Genomic DNA, 13,635 nt, shown 5'->3' with positions numbered 1-13,635 from the left:
CGGCAGCTATACAGTTAGGTGTCTTTTATACATTCTCACAGCCCCGTGAAAACTATTTATGAGCAGCTCCTGTGCAGCCACTCGGGTAGTCAGCTAATCACGCAGATCTTTTGCACAGAATCAGAAGTGCTCCCTTCCTGGTGCAGTTCTAATTCCATAGAAAAGACTTAACATCAGGGATGGAGAAGTTGTGGCCCTAGACATGTTGCTGGACTGCAAGTCCCATCACCCTTGACAAATGGTCTCTCTGGCCAGGGCTGATGAGAATTTGAATCCAACAACGAAGGAGAGCCGCACAGGTCCCCCCCTCCCCGCTCCCTGACCTCTACAATCAGGCTTCTCAGCCACGTCATTGGGTTATTTATGCATTCTCAGTGCATGGGAGCTGCTGGCGGTTACAACGCTTTCAGGAGGCCAGGAAAACAGAAAAAGGCATGTCAGGGCAAGGCTGACCCCAACCCACCTCCCCCAAGACGTTTGGCTACCCAAGCAACTCCACAGCAACTTGGGGAAAGTGGGCCTCAGGATGCCTTCCTTGAATGTGTGTGGCTCCACCATCCTTTCGCAAGTGACCTTCGAGTGTGTCTTTTGGATCACGTGTAGCCAGCACCTCCAAAAACCTTGTTACCCTAATCAGCTGCTTGAGTGGCTTGTGCAATTTGGATCAGCCACAGTCTACACTGAGGGTGTTTCGAAAACACCCTGAAGTGTGGAGAATCCCTGTGACAAAAGCTTGAGACCTTTGGGGGGGCCTTCCTATTCTGGAGGTGAGGAGCCCAGGCAATGGAAGTGGCTCACAGGAAACTCTTGTCTCTTCCCCCTTACCCCACAATGCCTGACATCTGGGGCAGCATCCTGCCAATCTGGCACAATTATGGCTGCAAATGTGGTTCCTGCCTTGGCACAGGGCTCTGATCTGAATCCTCAGCCTCCCACCACCTGCGGGGATGAACTGTCGCTCTCTGTCTGTCGACCCTTTCCCTGTCAGCCCTGCGGTTCCTGTGACAGCCGCCCCCATCTGCTGAAGGCCTGACCTCTTCCTCCCTCTGGACACCGGGGTCCGCGTGGCACATGGATGGGAGGCAAGGCGAGGGAACTAGGTTGCTCAATGCCATGCCAAGGTCGGCCCCAGAGAGAGCATTAGCATTTCATTAGAGCGGATGCTGTGGCCACACAGAGCATGGGAGAACAAGGAGCATGACATGCACAGTCCCCTCTGCCCTTTCTTTCTCAGCCCCAGCCCACACCCTAGCTCTTCTTCTGACAATAACCCTGCTCCTTTCTGCTGTCATTTGGTGTGCTTCTGTAACCTCTTTTTCAGGCTATGTGCACACCATACATTTAAAGGACACCCCCCCCGAGTTCTGGGAACTGCAGCATGCTGAAAGGAATTGTAGCTCTGTGAGCAATAACTACAGTTCCCGGGGTTCTTTTTTAGGAGGGGAAACGTGCTTTAAATGTATGCAGCCCTTTTCATATTTTAATGCTTAAAAAAAATCCACATGGGGTATACCATAGCTGGCTCTTGTGCTTTATGAATAGGGAAACAGTGCATACAAAATCTGGGGCCAGCCATGAGAGGTTTTAAGAGGGGCTGATCTGGAGGCTTGACTAATTTTGGAGGGTGTTAATGACAGGTTGGGGTGACCTCTGTCAAGGATGAAGTAGGAAGAATTATTTCCGCAAGCCTCAAAGATCTGTAGTGTTAATTCTTTACAGGCCTAGGATCCACTTGCTTTAACTATTTTGCAACATAGGGCCTATTTATTATTTCTCATCCATTTACGTTTCTCTGATTCTCTCTTCTTTCCCACTTTCTCGTGGCACAAAGCTGGGTACAGTTATTGTTGCTGTGGATGTTATTTAATTTACATACAGCTTAATGGCAAACTAGGCATCTAAGGCATTTATGAGTAAAAAAAACCCATGACAGAAACATTAAACATTCCTAATTAAAACATGCAACCAAGCTATCCCATTTAAAAAAACATTGCAGTTAAATTGGGTGGGCCCTTCCTAGCAAGTATGGATGGCATCTGTCTATCTCGGGAGACAATGGAAGGGTGTGCCTTTGGAGGTGAAGTCAAACCATCGGAGAGTTACAGCACCTGCTGTGGCTATAGAGACCGATACGGAAGAGACATGTTTTGTTGCAGTGGGGGCAGATGAAGGTGTTTGGCTGCACGTATACATGCAGCAGTAGGCAGCAGCTGCAGTGCCACAATCAGTGGGTAGCTGTGAGCTGTCCACCGTTTTTTTAGTGTCAGCATTGGTAGGCCCTCTGGGGCTCTAGGCTAAGGTTGCCAGATGTTGCGATTGGCCTGTCGAGGCATATCTGTGCTGCAGTCACAACAGTCTGTCTCGTCTGCCAGGGTATCCTGGGAATTGTACTTGTAAAGCTACCTGAGTTGGCAGCTGCCACCACATCTTGCAGTAGCAAATCCCGTAGTTTTTATCTTTGAAGGTGACCCAGAAACTACAACTAATTCAGAATGTGGTAGCTAGACTGGTGACTGGGAGCGGCCACTGAGACCACATAACACCGGTCTTGAAAGACCTACATTGGCTCCCAGTATGTTTCCGAGCACAATTCAAAGTGTTGGTGCTGACCTTTAAACCCCTAAACGGCCTCGGTCCAATATACCTGAAGGAGAGTCTCCACCTCCATCATTCTGCCTGGACACTGATGTCCATCGCCGAGGGCCTTCTGGCGGTTCCCTCGCTGTGAGAAACCAAGTTACAGAGAACCAGGCAGAGGGCCTTCTCGGTAGTGGCACCCACCCTGTGGAACGCTCTCCCACCAGATTTCAAAGAGAAAAATAACTACCAGACTTTTAGAAGACATCTGAATGCAGCCCTGTTTAGGGAAGCTTTTAATGTTAATAGACTATTGTATTTTAATATTTTGTTGGAAGCCGCCCAGAGTGGCTGGGGAAACCCAGCCAGATGGGTGGGGTATAAATAAATTATTATTATGATTATTATGATTATTATTATGATTATATCTGTGTGCTGTCTGAAGAAGTAGGAGCACGATCTAGTTGTAGAAACGTAGGAGAAACTGCCTTACGTAAGGTTTCCGACAGGTGATTCCCAATCCTCCCTAGAGATGCTGAGGATCGAACCTGGGACCTTCTGAATGCTGTGTGGATGCCCTAGCAATGAGCTGTGGCCCCGTCCTTTGTCTCTAACCAAGCTTGCGGCTGATAAACACCAACAACATCCTTCACCTGAAGCAGCCGATCCTTCAAAGCTGCCTCTTGTTGCTTGTCTTCCTCTCCTGCACAGCCCTAATCTTGAATGCTCCTCTTAATCCTCAGCCTCATAAGAACTCCAGATCTCACCCCAGCCCCCCTCTTTCCCTCTCCATACGAGCTCTCCTCTGTTTTGGTCTCTCCCCCCTGAGCTTCACAGCCACGAGGGGCAATGTAACACAAGCTTTCTTTCCTTTTCTCCTGGGTGAAAACTGTTAGGCGAGGTATCCCTGTTCAAAGGCAGTGTCTTCTATCCGCTCCCATAAAGCGTAAGTGAATATCGATGAGGCAGCTATTTATTCTCATCACCCAGGGGCAAAACAAAGAGGAGCCATGCCACCATTTATTCCCAGAAGGCAGCTGGCTAAGAGCCCTGGGGAATATTGTGGAAATAGCACTTGTAGGTTGCTAGTTTGCTGGTACTATACTATTCTGGAAGGCTTGCTCCAGTGGCTGCAACTTGGGTTTTTGTCCCCCTTCCTCTTATAACCAGTGAGGCCACCAATGAATCTTCCCCTAGGGATGCCTCAGAATCAACACAGGCAGCCTTTTCTTTGTCTGGATAGAGTTGCAGGGCAGGGGTGAGGTTCATAGAGAACATAAAGAGTCCTGCTGAATCAGAGGAAAGGCCTGTCTAGCCCTGTCCTTCTGTTCCCATGGTTACCAACCCAGATGCCTATTTGTAGTCCACCAGCAGGACATAGGGACACAGGAAGCTGCCTTATTGGCCTGTCTAGCTCAGTGTCGTCTACGCTGATTGGCTGTGTCTCTCCAGGTTCCAGGCAGGGGTCTTCTCCATCCCTACCTGGAGATATATGGGATTGAACCTGGGGACATTATGAATGCAAAGCAGATGCTCTGCCTGCTGAGCTGCATGCCTCCCACGGTTGTTCCCTAGCAACTGATATTCTGAGGCATGCTGATTCCAATGTTGGAGGTGATGTGTAACCATCGTGACTAGTAGCCTTGTAATCCACAAATTTGTCTTAACTGCTTTTTAAAAAAGATGTCCAAATTGGCGGCCATCTTTACATGATGTGTAGTTAGATGAGGAGGCCGGCCGGCGTGTTTGTGTATCTTCCGCTGTCCTGGTCCCATAGACCGATTGTTGCACCATTTCGCTCTGCAAAATGCAACCAGGATTGCATACACGCCATCAATTTAAAGGACACCGAAATCATGTGCCCCCCCCCCAATAATCCCGGGATCTGCAATTTGTTAAGGGTGCTGGGAATTGTAGTCCTGTGGGAGATAAACTACAGACCGAAGATTCTTTGGGGGGAGCGATGTGCTTTAAATCTGCTTCAGATATATGGTGTGTATGTTCACTGGGACTTATGTTCCCTCAGCTGGAAGTGGGTGCATTCTTTCCCTCCAGAGTCTGCAGCTGCGGGTCCTAGATAAGGCCAAGCAATGGTCCATAGAGAAGAAAACAGGGTCAAATGGTACGATTGGCTGAGAGCCACAGCCCTCCCACATGCTACCCAGAACTTGGTGTTCTGAAGTGAAATTCAAGGACAAACAGGAATTAGGAAGAATGACTTGACTCTTCAGCGCATATTTTGACAGGTTGAATTTATGCGGTTATTTTATTTGGGAAGATACAGTAATGAAAAGTGGGTAAGAATTTTTTTATATAAATAATAATACTGATAGTAACAACTACTATTAAGAATGCATGTGAAAAGCAATGAGCACTTCCTAGGGATGCTTATGAACTATTTTAGTTGTCTAGCCATTTCCTTTGCTGTTGAAGGTGGGATTCTATATTCTGGTGAAATTTGGAATTTATGTGCATTTACACAGTGTTCCCCCCTGCAGAGTTGAGAGTGCTTCAATTTAAAATAAAGCACTTAAGGAAGCACCCAGGTCTGTGTGCTTCTTGGTGTCTGAATCTTGACACCCTATGAGTCGTACAATGGCATGGTCCAAAGACCCGCCACTCACAGCAGCCTTGGCTAAAATTAAGCAGATCTGGGGCTGGTGAGTGCCTGCCTGGATGGGAGGCCACCACGAATCCTGTACGGAGGCCTCACTCTGTCTTCACTGGAGGAAAGTGATCCAAAACTTCTGGCAGTCCTTGGTGGTTTGGCAAAATTTGTCCTCACTAAGATTCTGCTCTCACCCCTGAAAGAGGGGTGGGCTTTTTCTCCCTGACATCACCCTGAGTTTTAGGGCTGGGTTCATCCTTCTTCTCCAGTTGTCAATTGGTGATAATCTCTCTGGTGCTGAGCCTTCAGCCCTAGTCTATACATGCCACAGAATGAGATGTAAGATCCTGAGATGGCAGGGTGGAATGGGCCACTTCTCACTTTCGGTGGGGGGTGCCATTTTTTGTATGGTAACCCGCTAATTATAGACAGGGCACCCACGGGCACAGTGACACCCATGGGGATTTTCCCTGTTGCCACAAAGTCTTTAAGCCCCCACCCTGTATGTCATGAGTTGATGAGGGTGGCTACCATTTTTTCTTCCTTGAAAAGTAAACAGAGCTGACGAAGGAAGTTGGAAAAGTGATACTCTTTCCCATCTCCTTGTTCAAATTGTATGTGCCTTTCAAGGCTCAGATTGATTCTATCAGATGTAATTTTTACCCAGACGATCCCTTGGAAGAGTGAAATGTGTTAGTGTATTCTTTCTTTCTCTTTCTTTTGCTTTCTCTGGGGTTTCATCTGAGGTTGAGGGGAAGGAAGTGACGAAAACTCGCTCAAAACCCCAAATCTGTCCAAAGGCCCGAAAAACTTTACAAGCTTGGCTCTAGAGCATTGAGGAACAAGTTAAAAAACATTGGTCCCAGTACAGATCCTTAGCATCTGGCTGGCTACTGTGGAAAACAGGTTGCTGCATAGACCTTTGATCTGATAACAGCAGGGTCCTCATGTTATTATATATTTCAAACAAGACTGCTTTGGGCAGGGCACCCAGTACCATTCTGGACCTGGTCCTGTTGTCCTGGGTGGAACACTTAGGTGTTAGCTTGGAGACTTAGGTGTGACTGACTTGACGTAAAACAAAACAAGGCAAATGCAACGATGCCACATTATTTATACCAGTCATACTTTCAAGAAACCCTTGATGTTTTAAACACCCACACTGTGTGGAATTAGATAGAATATCAGATTTGAAGGTTGTAGGGGGAGCATACAAACAGGAAGGGGGTGTAATGGGTATTTGGGAGTGTGGGTGGGTTGCCAGAGACCTGCCTATACCTGGAACGGCTTTTAGGCTGGTCCCAGTAAGTCCAGGGTCACTCATGTGGTAGCAGTGATTAAAAAGTTTCACTAAATCCCAAATGCCAGGCCAGCCTAATTCAATAAAGCTTGATGCTGATGAGGGGCATAGGATGGGCAATTGCACATTGCAAAAAGGAAAAAAAGAAAGGCTTCAACATAAATTTTTCAAACTTATTTATTTGTGCTTTTATGTCGTGCTTTTATCTTGTACCGCCCTGAGATCTTTTGATAAAGGGTGGTATATAAATTTAATAAACAAAATGAGCGTGAAAGAGGTTTAGTGATTTGCACATGCAAGTTGACGTGCATAAATGCAAATTTAGGATGACTTGCTGCAATCTAAATAGAAACACAATGCACCTCCCCATAGCGGGGAAGACTGTGACCAGGCGACCTATGTGTCTGCTACATCTATGCACAAGTGCTTGCTGCTGATGGGCGACATCAAGCCCCGTCCTGCTCTCCCTTCTTAGGGTTCTTTATGTTTAAACCAGACTCTGTTTAAATAGAAGTGTGCCCTCCAACAGCCCTTCAGGTAGCAGGGTTGCCCCTTGTAAAATCAGACACGTGGCATCAGACACAGTGATGGCGAGGCCCAATTTTAGAACAGTGAAAGGAATGGAAACTCAGTTCACGGAACCCAAGCGGCGTTTGAGAAGGGACTTGGCAGGATATGCACATGTCAGGGGAAGGAGACCAGAGTTTACACCTCACCTCTTTGGGCAGAGAGCCAGGGGGCTCGGCTTTGCCTTGGCTTTTGCCTCTTGTCCTGGTATCAAAAACATCGTGCTCTTTTATAGGAATCAACTATAGGCATAGAAACATATACTGATTTCGGAGGTTGGGGGGACTACAGGCTGGCCAGACAGAACTACACTCTCTGAAGAGGCTTGGGTGCCGCAGGAAGAGGATAGAGAAAGCGTTTGGGACAGCCATCCTCCAAAACACTGGCCTGTGTGTATGTTTCCCCCTGCAGCTGTTCAGTGCAAAGCAGCCACCTGCTGCAAGGGGCTGTCCGGGAAGGGCAGACAGAGGCGGGGTTTGTGTGCATGCGGGTGAGCCGAGGGCCAAAATAACGGTGTGAGCTGCGTAGCCCAAACAGCTCTGCAGATCTTTTTATCTTGCTCTCATCTTCTTTGGGTGCCCTTCTCTTTCTGTCTTTCTCTCTCCCCCCCCACCCTGATTTCTTGTTCTCATGAATTTCCCTCCGCTCTCTTTCTTTCTTGCTCTCGTTTGCACCAGGACACAGGGCAGATCCTTGGGTGGCCGGTAAGTTCCTTGCTGGATCGGTGCAGGTCTCTCTCTCTGTATGTGTGTGTGTGTGCATGATGATAAGCGTGGAAGTGTGAGGAAACATGTCTCCTGAAACCACCACACCCAGTATCCCGGTCTGTGGGAGCCTGGCGCTGCCTTATTCCCAGATTCCCAGCCCTTGCTGTTTGCAGATTGTTGCAGAACCTGACATCGCCTCCAATCGCATGATACTGGTGCCTGGCATTCCATGCAGCGCAGCGGACAGAGTCTGAGGCTTTGTCTGGGCAGGAACGGATTCAAATCCCACTCGGCCTTGAAGCACAGATAGTGATCTTGATCTGGCTGCTTATCTGTTGGCCTCATCCACCTCAACAGGGTTTTTGAGAGCCTGAAATGGGAATGCTCCCATTGGGTGTGGGATACCTTGGATCCCTTACTCTGGCCCTGTAGACAGTGAACCACAACTACTCCGTCTGCAAAAGGAAGGTAATATTAGCCATTTGTGACTTTCCGATGGCTGGGAAAGGAAAGGAACCAGCTCTTTCCCAGTTTGCCACATGTAGACAAGTCTTATAGGCAGTCAAACAAACAAACCACTACAGTGGTACCTTGGGTTACAGATGCTTCAGGTTACAGATGCTTCAGGTTACAGACTCCGCTAAGCCAGAAATAGTACTGCGGGTTAAGAACTTTGCTTCAGGATGAGAACAGAAATAGCGCGGCGTCAGCGGGAGGCCCCATGAGCTAAAGTGGTACCTCAGTTTAAGAACAGTTTCAGGTTAAGAACGGACCTCCAGAACGAATTAAGTTCTTAACCTGAGGTACCACTGTATTTGCCAGCCTGCCCCAAATTAAAAAAACTTCAGATTTCCCAATTCTTCCCCATTTAGGAGGTGGAGTTTTGGTTTCTCTTTTCTTTACCCTTGTTTTATTCTTGTTGCTTGCTAGATCAATGACTGAAGAGATACCAGGGGGTGAACCTGTAGCCCTGCATGTGTTGTTGTTGGACTACAGCTCTCACCTTCCTTGGCAATTGGCCATGGTGGCCATGGCTGATGGGAGTTGTAGTCCAACAGCCCCTGGAGGTTCCCCATTCCTTTGGTACAGCTTATGGGGCGTCCACATGGGTCAGTCTCTTATTCCGTTTGGTTTTGTCTTGACCAGTTTCAGCTCTCTACTCCTCCTTACTATAGCCCTAGCACGGATTAAACTCTAACTCCTTTGCCAATCCTCACAGAACTCTAGCCCAATGGTTGCCATTAATCTGATCTGAATTAATTTTATAATGAAATGATTTTAGAATGTTGTATTTATTTTACTGTTGTTAGCCGCTCTGAGCCCGGCTTTGGCTGGGGAGGGCAGGATATTAAAAAATTATTATTATTATTATTATTATTATTATTATTATTATTATTACTGTTTAAACATAGGTTGCGTTTGCCACTCGGCACATAATAAATGAGCCTCAGACTATTCTGACCACTCTGATTTCAAGGATGGTGGAGGGAAATGGAGTCCAGCACAAGCCAATATGTGCATTCGCTTGGAAGTAATTCCCATTGTGCCCAATGAAACGTTACCCTTAGTTCAGCCTTTGCCAACCTTGAATGCCTTCCCAGTGTTTTGGACTACAGCTCCCATCAGCCCCAGCCAGCACATCAGGCTGGCAAAGTCTGTCCTTGTTACTGTTCAGGATTCCATCCCTAAATGAGATGGTGATGTACTTTAACCCCTTCCTTTTATTCACATGCTCATAATGATTAAAGCTAGGGCTGTCAATAAATGAAATAATTTTGTAAAAACATTTTGGGCAACTTAAAACAGCCTCCTGATCAATGAGGCTTCATTGTTATTTACCGTAATCATAATTCATCTTTATTTAAAATGCAGGTGATTTTAATGCATCTCCTTTTAACTACCAGCTCTCTTTTAGAAGAGTTCTTTCACTCAAGAGAAAATGCTTCTTCTATGATGATGCTTTGATATAGTCACGCACCGTTGAAAAACAAATGCCCCCCCCAAAAAAACCCCAATTGTTTTATTCAGGAGCAAATTTTGCAGATTTAACTAACGTATTTATCGGTTAATGCTTTTATAATCGTTCAGTTAATATTCCTCCAATGAAGTGACAGCCCTAATTAGAACATAAGAAAATTTGTCTGCATGGGAATATTCCTTGATGTGATGCATGTTTTCCTGTGATCAGGGTGTCCTGGTTTCAAATCCTTGCTTAAGTCATGAGCTGTCAGAGCGGCCTTTGGCAAGTTGTATTATTTCAGCCTCCTTATGCCTTTGCTCACAAGGCTGTCATGGGAGTAAATAAGACAATTGTTGTAAGGCACTCTATGCCAAACACTTAAAAGCACATGACTTCCCCCAAAGAATCCTGGGAGCTATAGTTTGTAAATGGCGCTGGGATGGTAGCTCTGTGGGGGGTAAACTGTGGTTCCCAGGATGCTTTAAATGCATGGCTTGGATGTTCCATAGCTTCACTGGTTCCGGTGCTCATAGGTGAGTGCTGTTGCTTATGTTGCTAAAACAGCACGGCCCATTCACAAGATGAAGGTATCAGGTTTGGGGGAACCCCACGGCTTGTAGAAATGTAAAGCAATCTTCAAGCGGGGAGAACACCTAAATGCTGCTGGTGGGGTTTCCAAAAACTTCCCAAGGGGAACTGAGCATGCTTCAAGGATACACGGTACATTAATGACCTGATTAGCAGTCATATTGCGGGTTTTTTAAAAAACAAAATGCCAATGGTAGGGGGCTGCACAGCTCATGGGGAGGAGAGGTTTAAGCCTTCTCTCCTAGATGCAGCCATAAGGCTCCTTTTAATTTGAGGAGGGCATTTTTTTTTAGCAAGACTGCAACTGAGAAGGCTTAAAATGCGCCTTGTGCGCTGTGGTGTTGATAGCTATGCATCCCTGTACATGCCTAGTTTTTGTTTTTTAAGTGCATGTCATAATTGCTAATCATGGTTATAGAACATGTGGCAAGGCAGATTATTGGGGGCATAACCAAGATGACCGAATGGAAGGAGTAATAGGGTGGAACAGGAGTAATCCACGCTACAGGCCTCACTTTTTGATTCTTTATAAAATAATTCTCTTGGCATGTTCTGGAGGCCATTGGCAAATATTTGTGTTCCCATCCTACATTTCAAAGGCTTTTCACAGGACCTGCTCACACACGGACATAGATGGGAGCCCAGTAGGAACAGTAACAGGGGGTGGGGAGGGGAATCCCTTTCCTCATGGCTTGTGGGCAGTATGGATGGGGAACCAGTGTGGTGTAGTGGCTGGAGTGTTGGATTAAGACCTGGGTTCTAGTTCCCACTCAGCCACAAAGCTCACTGGGCAACCTTGGGCCAGTCAGTCTCCCAGCCTAACCTACCTCACAGGGTTGTTGCAAACATAAACTGGAGGGGGGGATAACTACGCACGCCGCGTGGGAAATCACTGTGGTAATAAGCATGGATAGTCATATACACAACTTCCTTTCACTCTTTCTTTTTTGGAGGAGAAGACCTGTACAAATTGGGTGTGGCCTCGTATTATTTCGTACGCCGTGGATTTGGGAAGGAGAGTATCTGGTCTGTTACTCAAACCGGGTCCTTAGCTGACGGTGGTTTGTCCACAAATCTGACTCCAGTTTGCTCTTCACTCCCCTTCTGAGTGTCTCTTAGAATCTCTGGCATTTCCTCAGGTGACCTGACTCTGGGATTGGGATCCTGTTTCTTCTCATGAGCTGGGAGCCTTCCTGTTTACATTTCCTCTGCTCTAGTAATAGCTTCTGCCGGACAGGAAATGAAAAAACAAAACCAAGAAACCCAACTTGGAAATTTGTTAAGCTGCAGAGATGGTTTCTGTGTCTTTAAAAGTTCAATAGTACAGAGAATATGGATTTTCCTGTTATAGGGTGCTCCAAGACGGGTGCTCATTGTGACACGGGCACTCTTCATGCGTGGAAAGCTCCCCCCCCCTTTTTTTGTAATATCCACCAGGTGTCTTTGGCATCAAAACACCAGCCTGTATTTTTTTGCTCATTTAATCTGGGTTATATCATTTCTGATGAGTAACCACAGTTCTTTTTTCTGGGGGTATGCAGGGGTACGCATACCCCTAAACATTTTGCGAAACTTTGTACTTTTGTCCATTTACTATATTTATTTTTCCCAATTTGAACTATAAAATGATGATTTTGATTCAAAATGAGAGTACCTCTAAACATTTTTCTTAGTGCTGCGTAAAGGTAAAGGTACCACGTACGGGCCAGTCGTGTCCGACTCTAGGGTTGTGCGCCCATCTCACTTAAGAGGCCGGGGGCCAGCGCTGTCCGGAGACACTTCCGGGTCACGTGGCCAGCGTGACGAAGCTGCTCTGGCGAGCCAGCACCAGCGCAGCACACGGAAACGCCGTTTACCTTCCCGCTATAAAGCAGTACCTATTTATCTACTTGCACTTAGGGGTGCTTTCAAACTGCTAGGTGGGCAGGAGCTGGGACCGAAAGACGGGAGCTCACCCCGCCGCGGGGATTCGAACCGCCGACCATGCGATCGGCAAGTCCTAGGCACTGAGGTTTTACCCACAGCGCCACCCGCGTCCCTAGTGCTGCGTAACTACCACCAAATTCATTGCCAGCAACCACTGAGATATTTCTCCATGACCTGTTTGCAAATGAAGGCCCCATCTCCCCAGTCTGGAAGCATCCATAGTCCTGCAGTGATGGGAAAAACTGAATGGCGGCAGGTTGTTGGTTTTTTTGTATCCCAGCAAGATATGGCAGTGGCTGCAGCCACCTTGATGATGATGCTAAGCATGCCTGGGTCTGCTTAGAACTCCTTTGTATGCCATCTTGAGGTCCATGCAGGACACGTGGGAAATAAATGCACTAAGTGATTGTTGTTATTTAGTCGTTTAGTTGTGTCCGACTCATTGTGACCCCATGGACCAGAGCACTCCTGTCTTCCACTTCCTCCTGCAGTTTAGTCACACTCATGTTGGTAGCTTTGAGAACACTGTCCAACCATCTCATCCTCTGTCGTCCTCTTCTCCTTGTGCCCTCAATCTTTCCCAACATCAGGGTTTTTTCCAGGGAGTCTTCTCTTCTCATGAGGTGGCCAAAGTATTGCAGCCTAAGCTTCAGGATCTGTCCTTCCTGATTCAATTCTCCGCAACTCTTAAAGACACAGGTCCTCTTAGGGGTTACATGTGAGCTGGATGTTGTTTGGTGGGTGAAAGCAAGATAGAGGGTTAGAAGGACCAAGGTGGGGAATGCTGCGGATTAAGGCAAACACGGCATATAAATCATCTTGAGTTTTGTTCCTGGGCAACTTGGGAACGGTAGTGTTTAAATCGGCTCACAATTGCCTCCCTGCTTCCTTCCAGCACAGGCACCACATCCCCACGTACGACCCCAAGCAGCTCTCCGTCCCTGAGGAAGCGCTTGTTGCAGTTGCCGCCACGACCTCCTCCAGAGTTGACCCCGGAAGCCATGGTGGAGAAAGGCTCAGAGAATGCGGCAGAGCGGACCCCTCAAGCAGTTCCCCCTCCCAGCACCCCACTGAACTACCCCCTCAGTGGGCGCAGCTTCATCCGTAATAACAAGGTAGAATGGGTGGGGGCATGTGTGGCGGGAGATGAGAGAAGGTGAACCTGTTTGGGGAACTCTGCTCAGCTTCTGAGGTGGCTCTTAGGGTGCCAGAACTGAAGGAGGTTTGGTTGGTGGAACAAGGGAGAAGGCCTTTTCAACTTGGGCACCCAGATTATGGAACAACCACCCATGGGAGGTGTCCCCTTTCAGGCACTTAAGGTTTTCTGTTTCCGCTGGCATTGTTTAGTTGACCCCTGTTCGGTTTTCTTTTAAAATTATTAGGCTGGATTCAACTAGCATAA

General features: G+C 47.2%; 2 protein-coding genes across 4 annotated transcripts in view; both read left to right on the top strand.

The window, feature by feature from the left end:
* The window catches only part of LOC310769052 (membrane-spanning 4-domains subfamily A member 4A-like), a 639,318-nt gene that overhangs the window by 81,641 nt on the left and 544,042 nt on the right, over nt 1-13,635 (top strand). The window lies entirely within an intron of this gene.
* GRAMD1A (GRAM domain containing 1A) overlaps nt 1-13,635 on the top strand; it is a 50,873-nt gene that overhangs the window by 6,955 nt on the left and 30,283 nt on the right. For 2 of the 3 annotated variants that reach the window (XM_083627122.1, XM_083627121.1), the window contains exon 2: nt 13,129-13,348. In XM_083627122.1, coding sequence (XP_083483248.1) covers nt 13,235-13,348 — 114 coding nt within the window. In that variant the 5' untranslated portion in view covers nt 13,129-13,234. Of the gene's footprint in view, nt 1-4,848; nt 4,875-13,128; nt 13,349-13,635 lie in introns of those variants that run through there. The other variant, XM_083627120.1, reaches the window with a different exon arrangement.

The sequence above is a fragment of the Podarcis filfolensis genome (genome assembly GCF_964270895.1).
Source record: "Podarcis filfolensis genome assembly, chromosome: 8".
Lineage (NCBI taxonomy): Eukaryota > Metazoa > Chordata > Lepidosauria > Squamata > Lacertidae > Podarcis > Podarcis filfolensis.
Note: the sequence above shows the minus strand (reverse complement) of the source record. Positions and strands in the feature narration are given on the sequence as shown.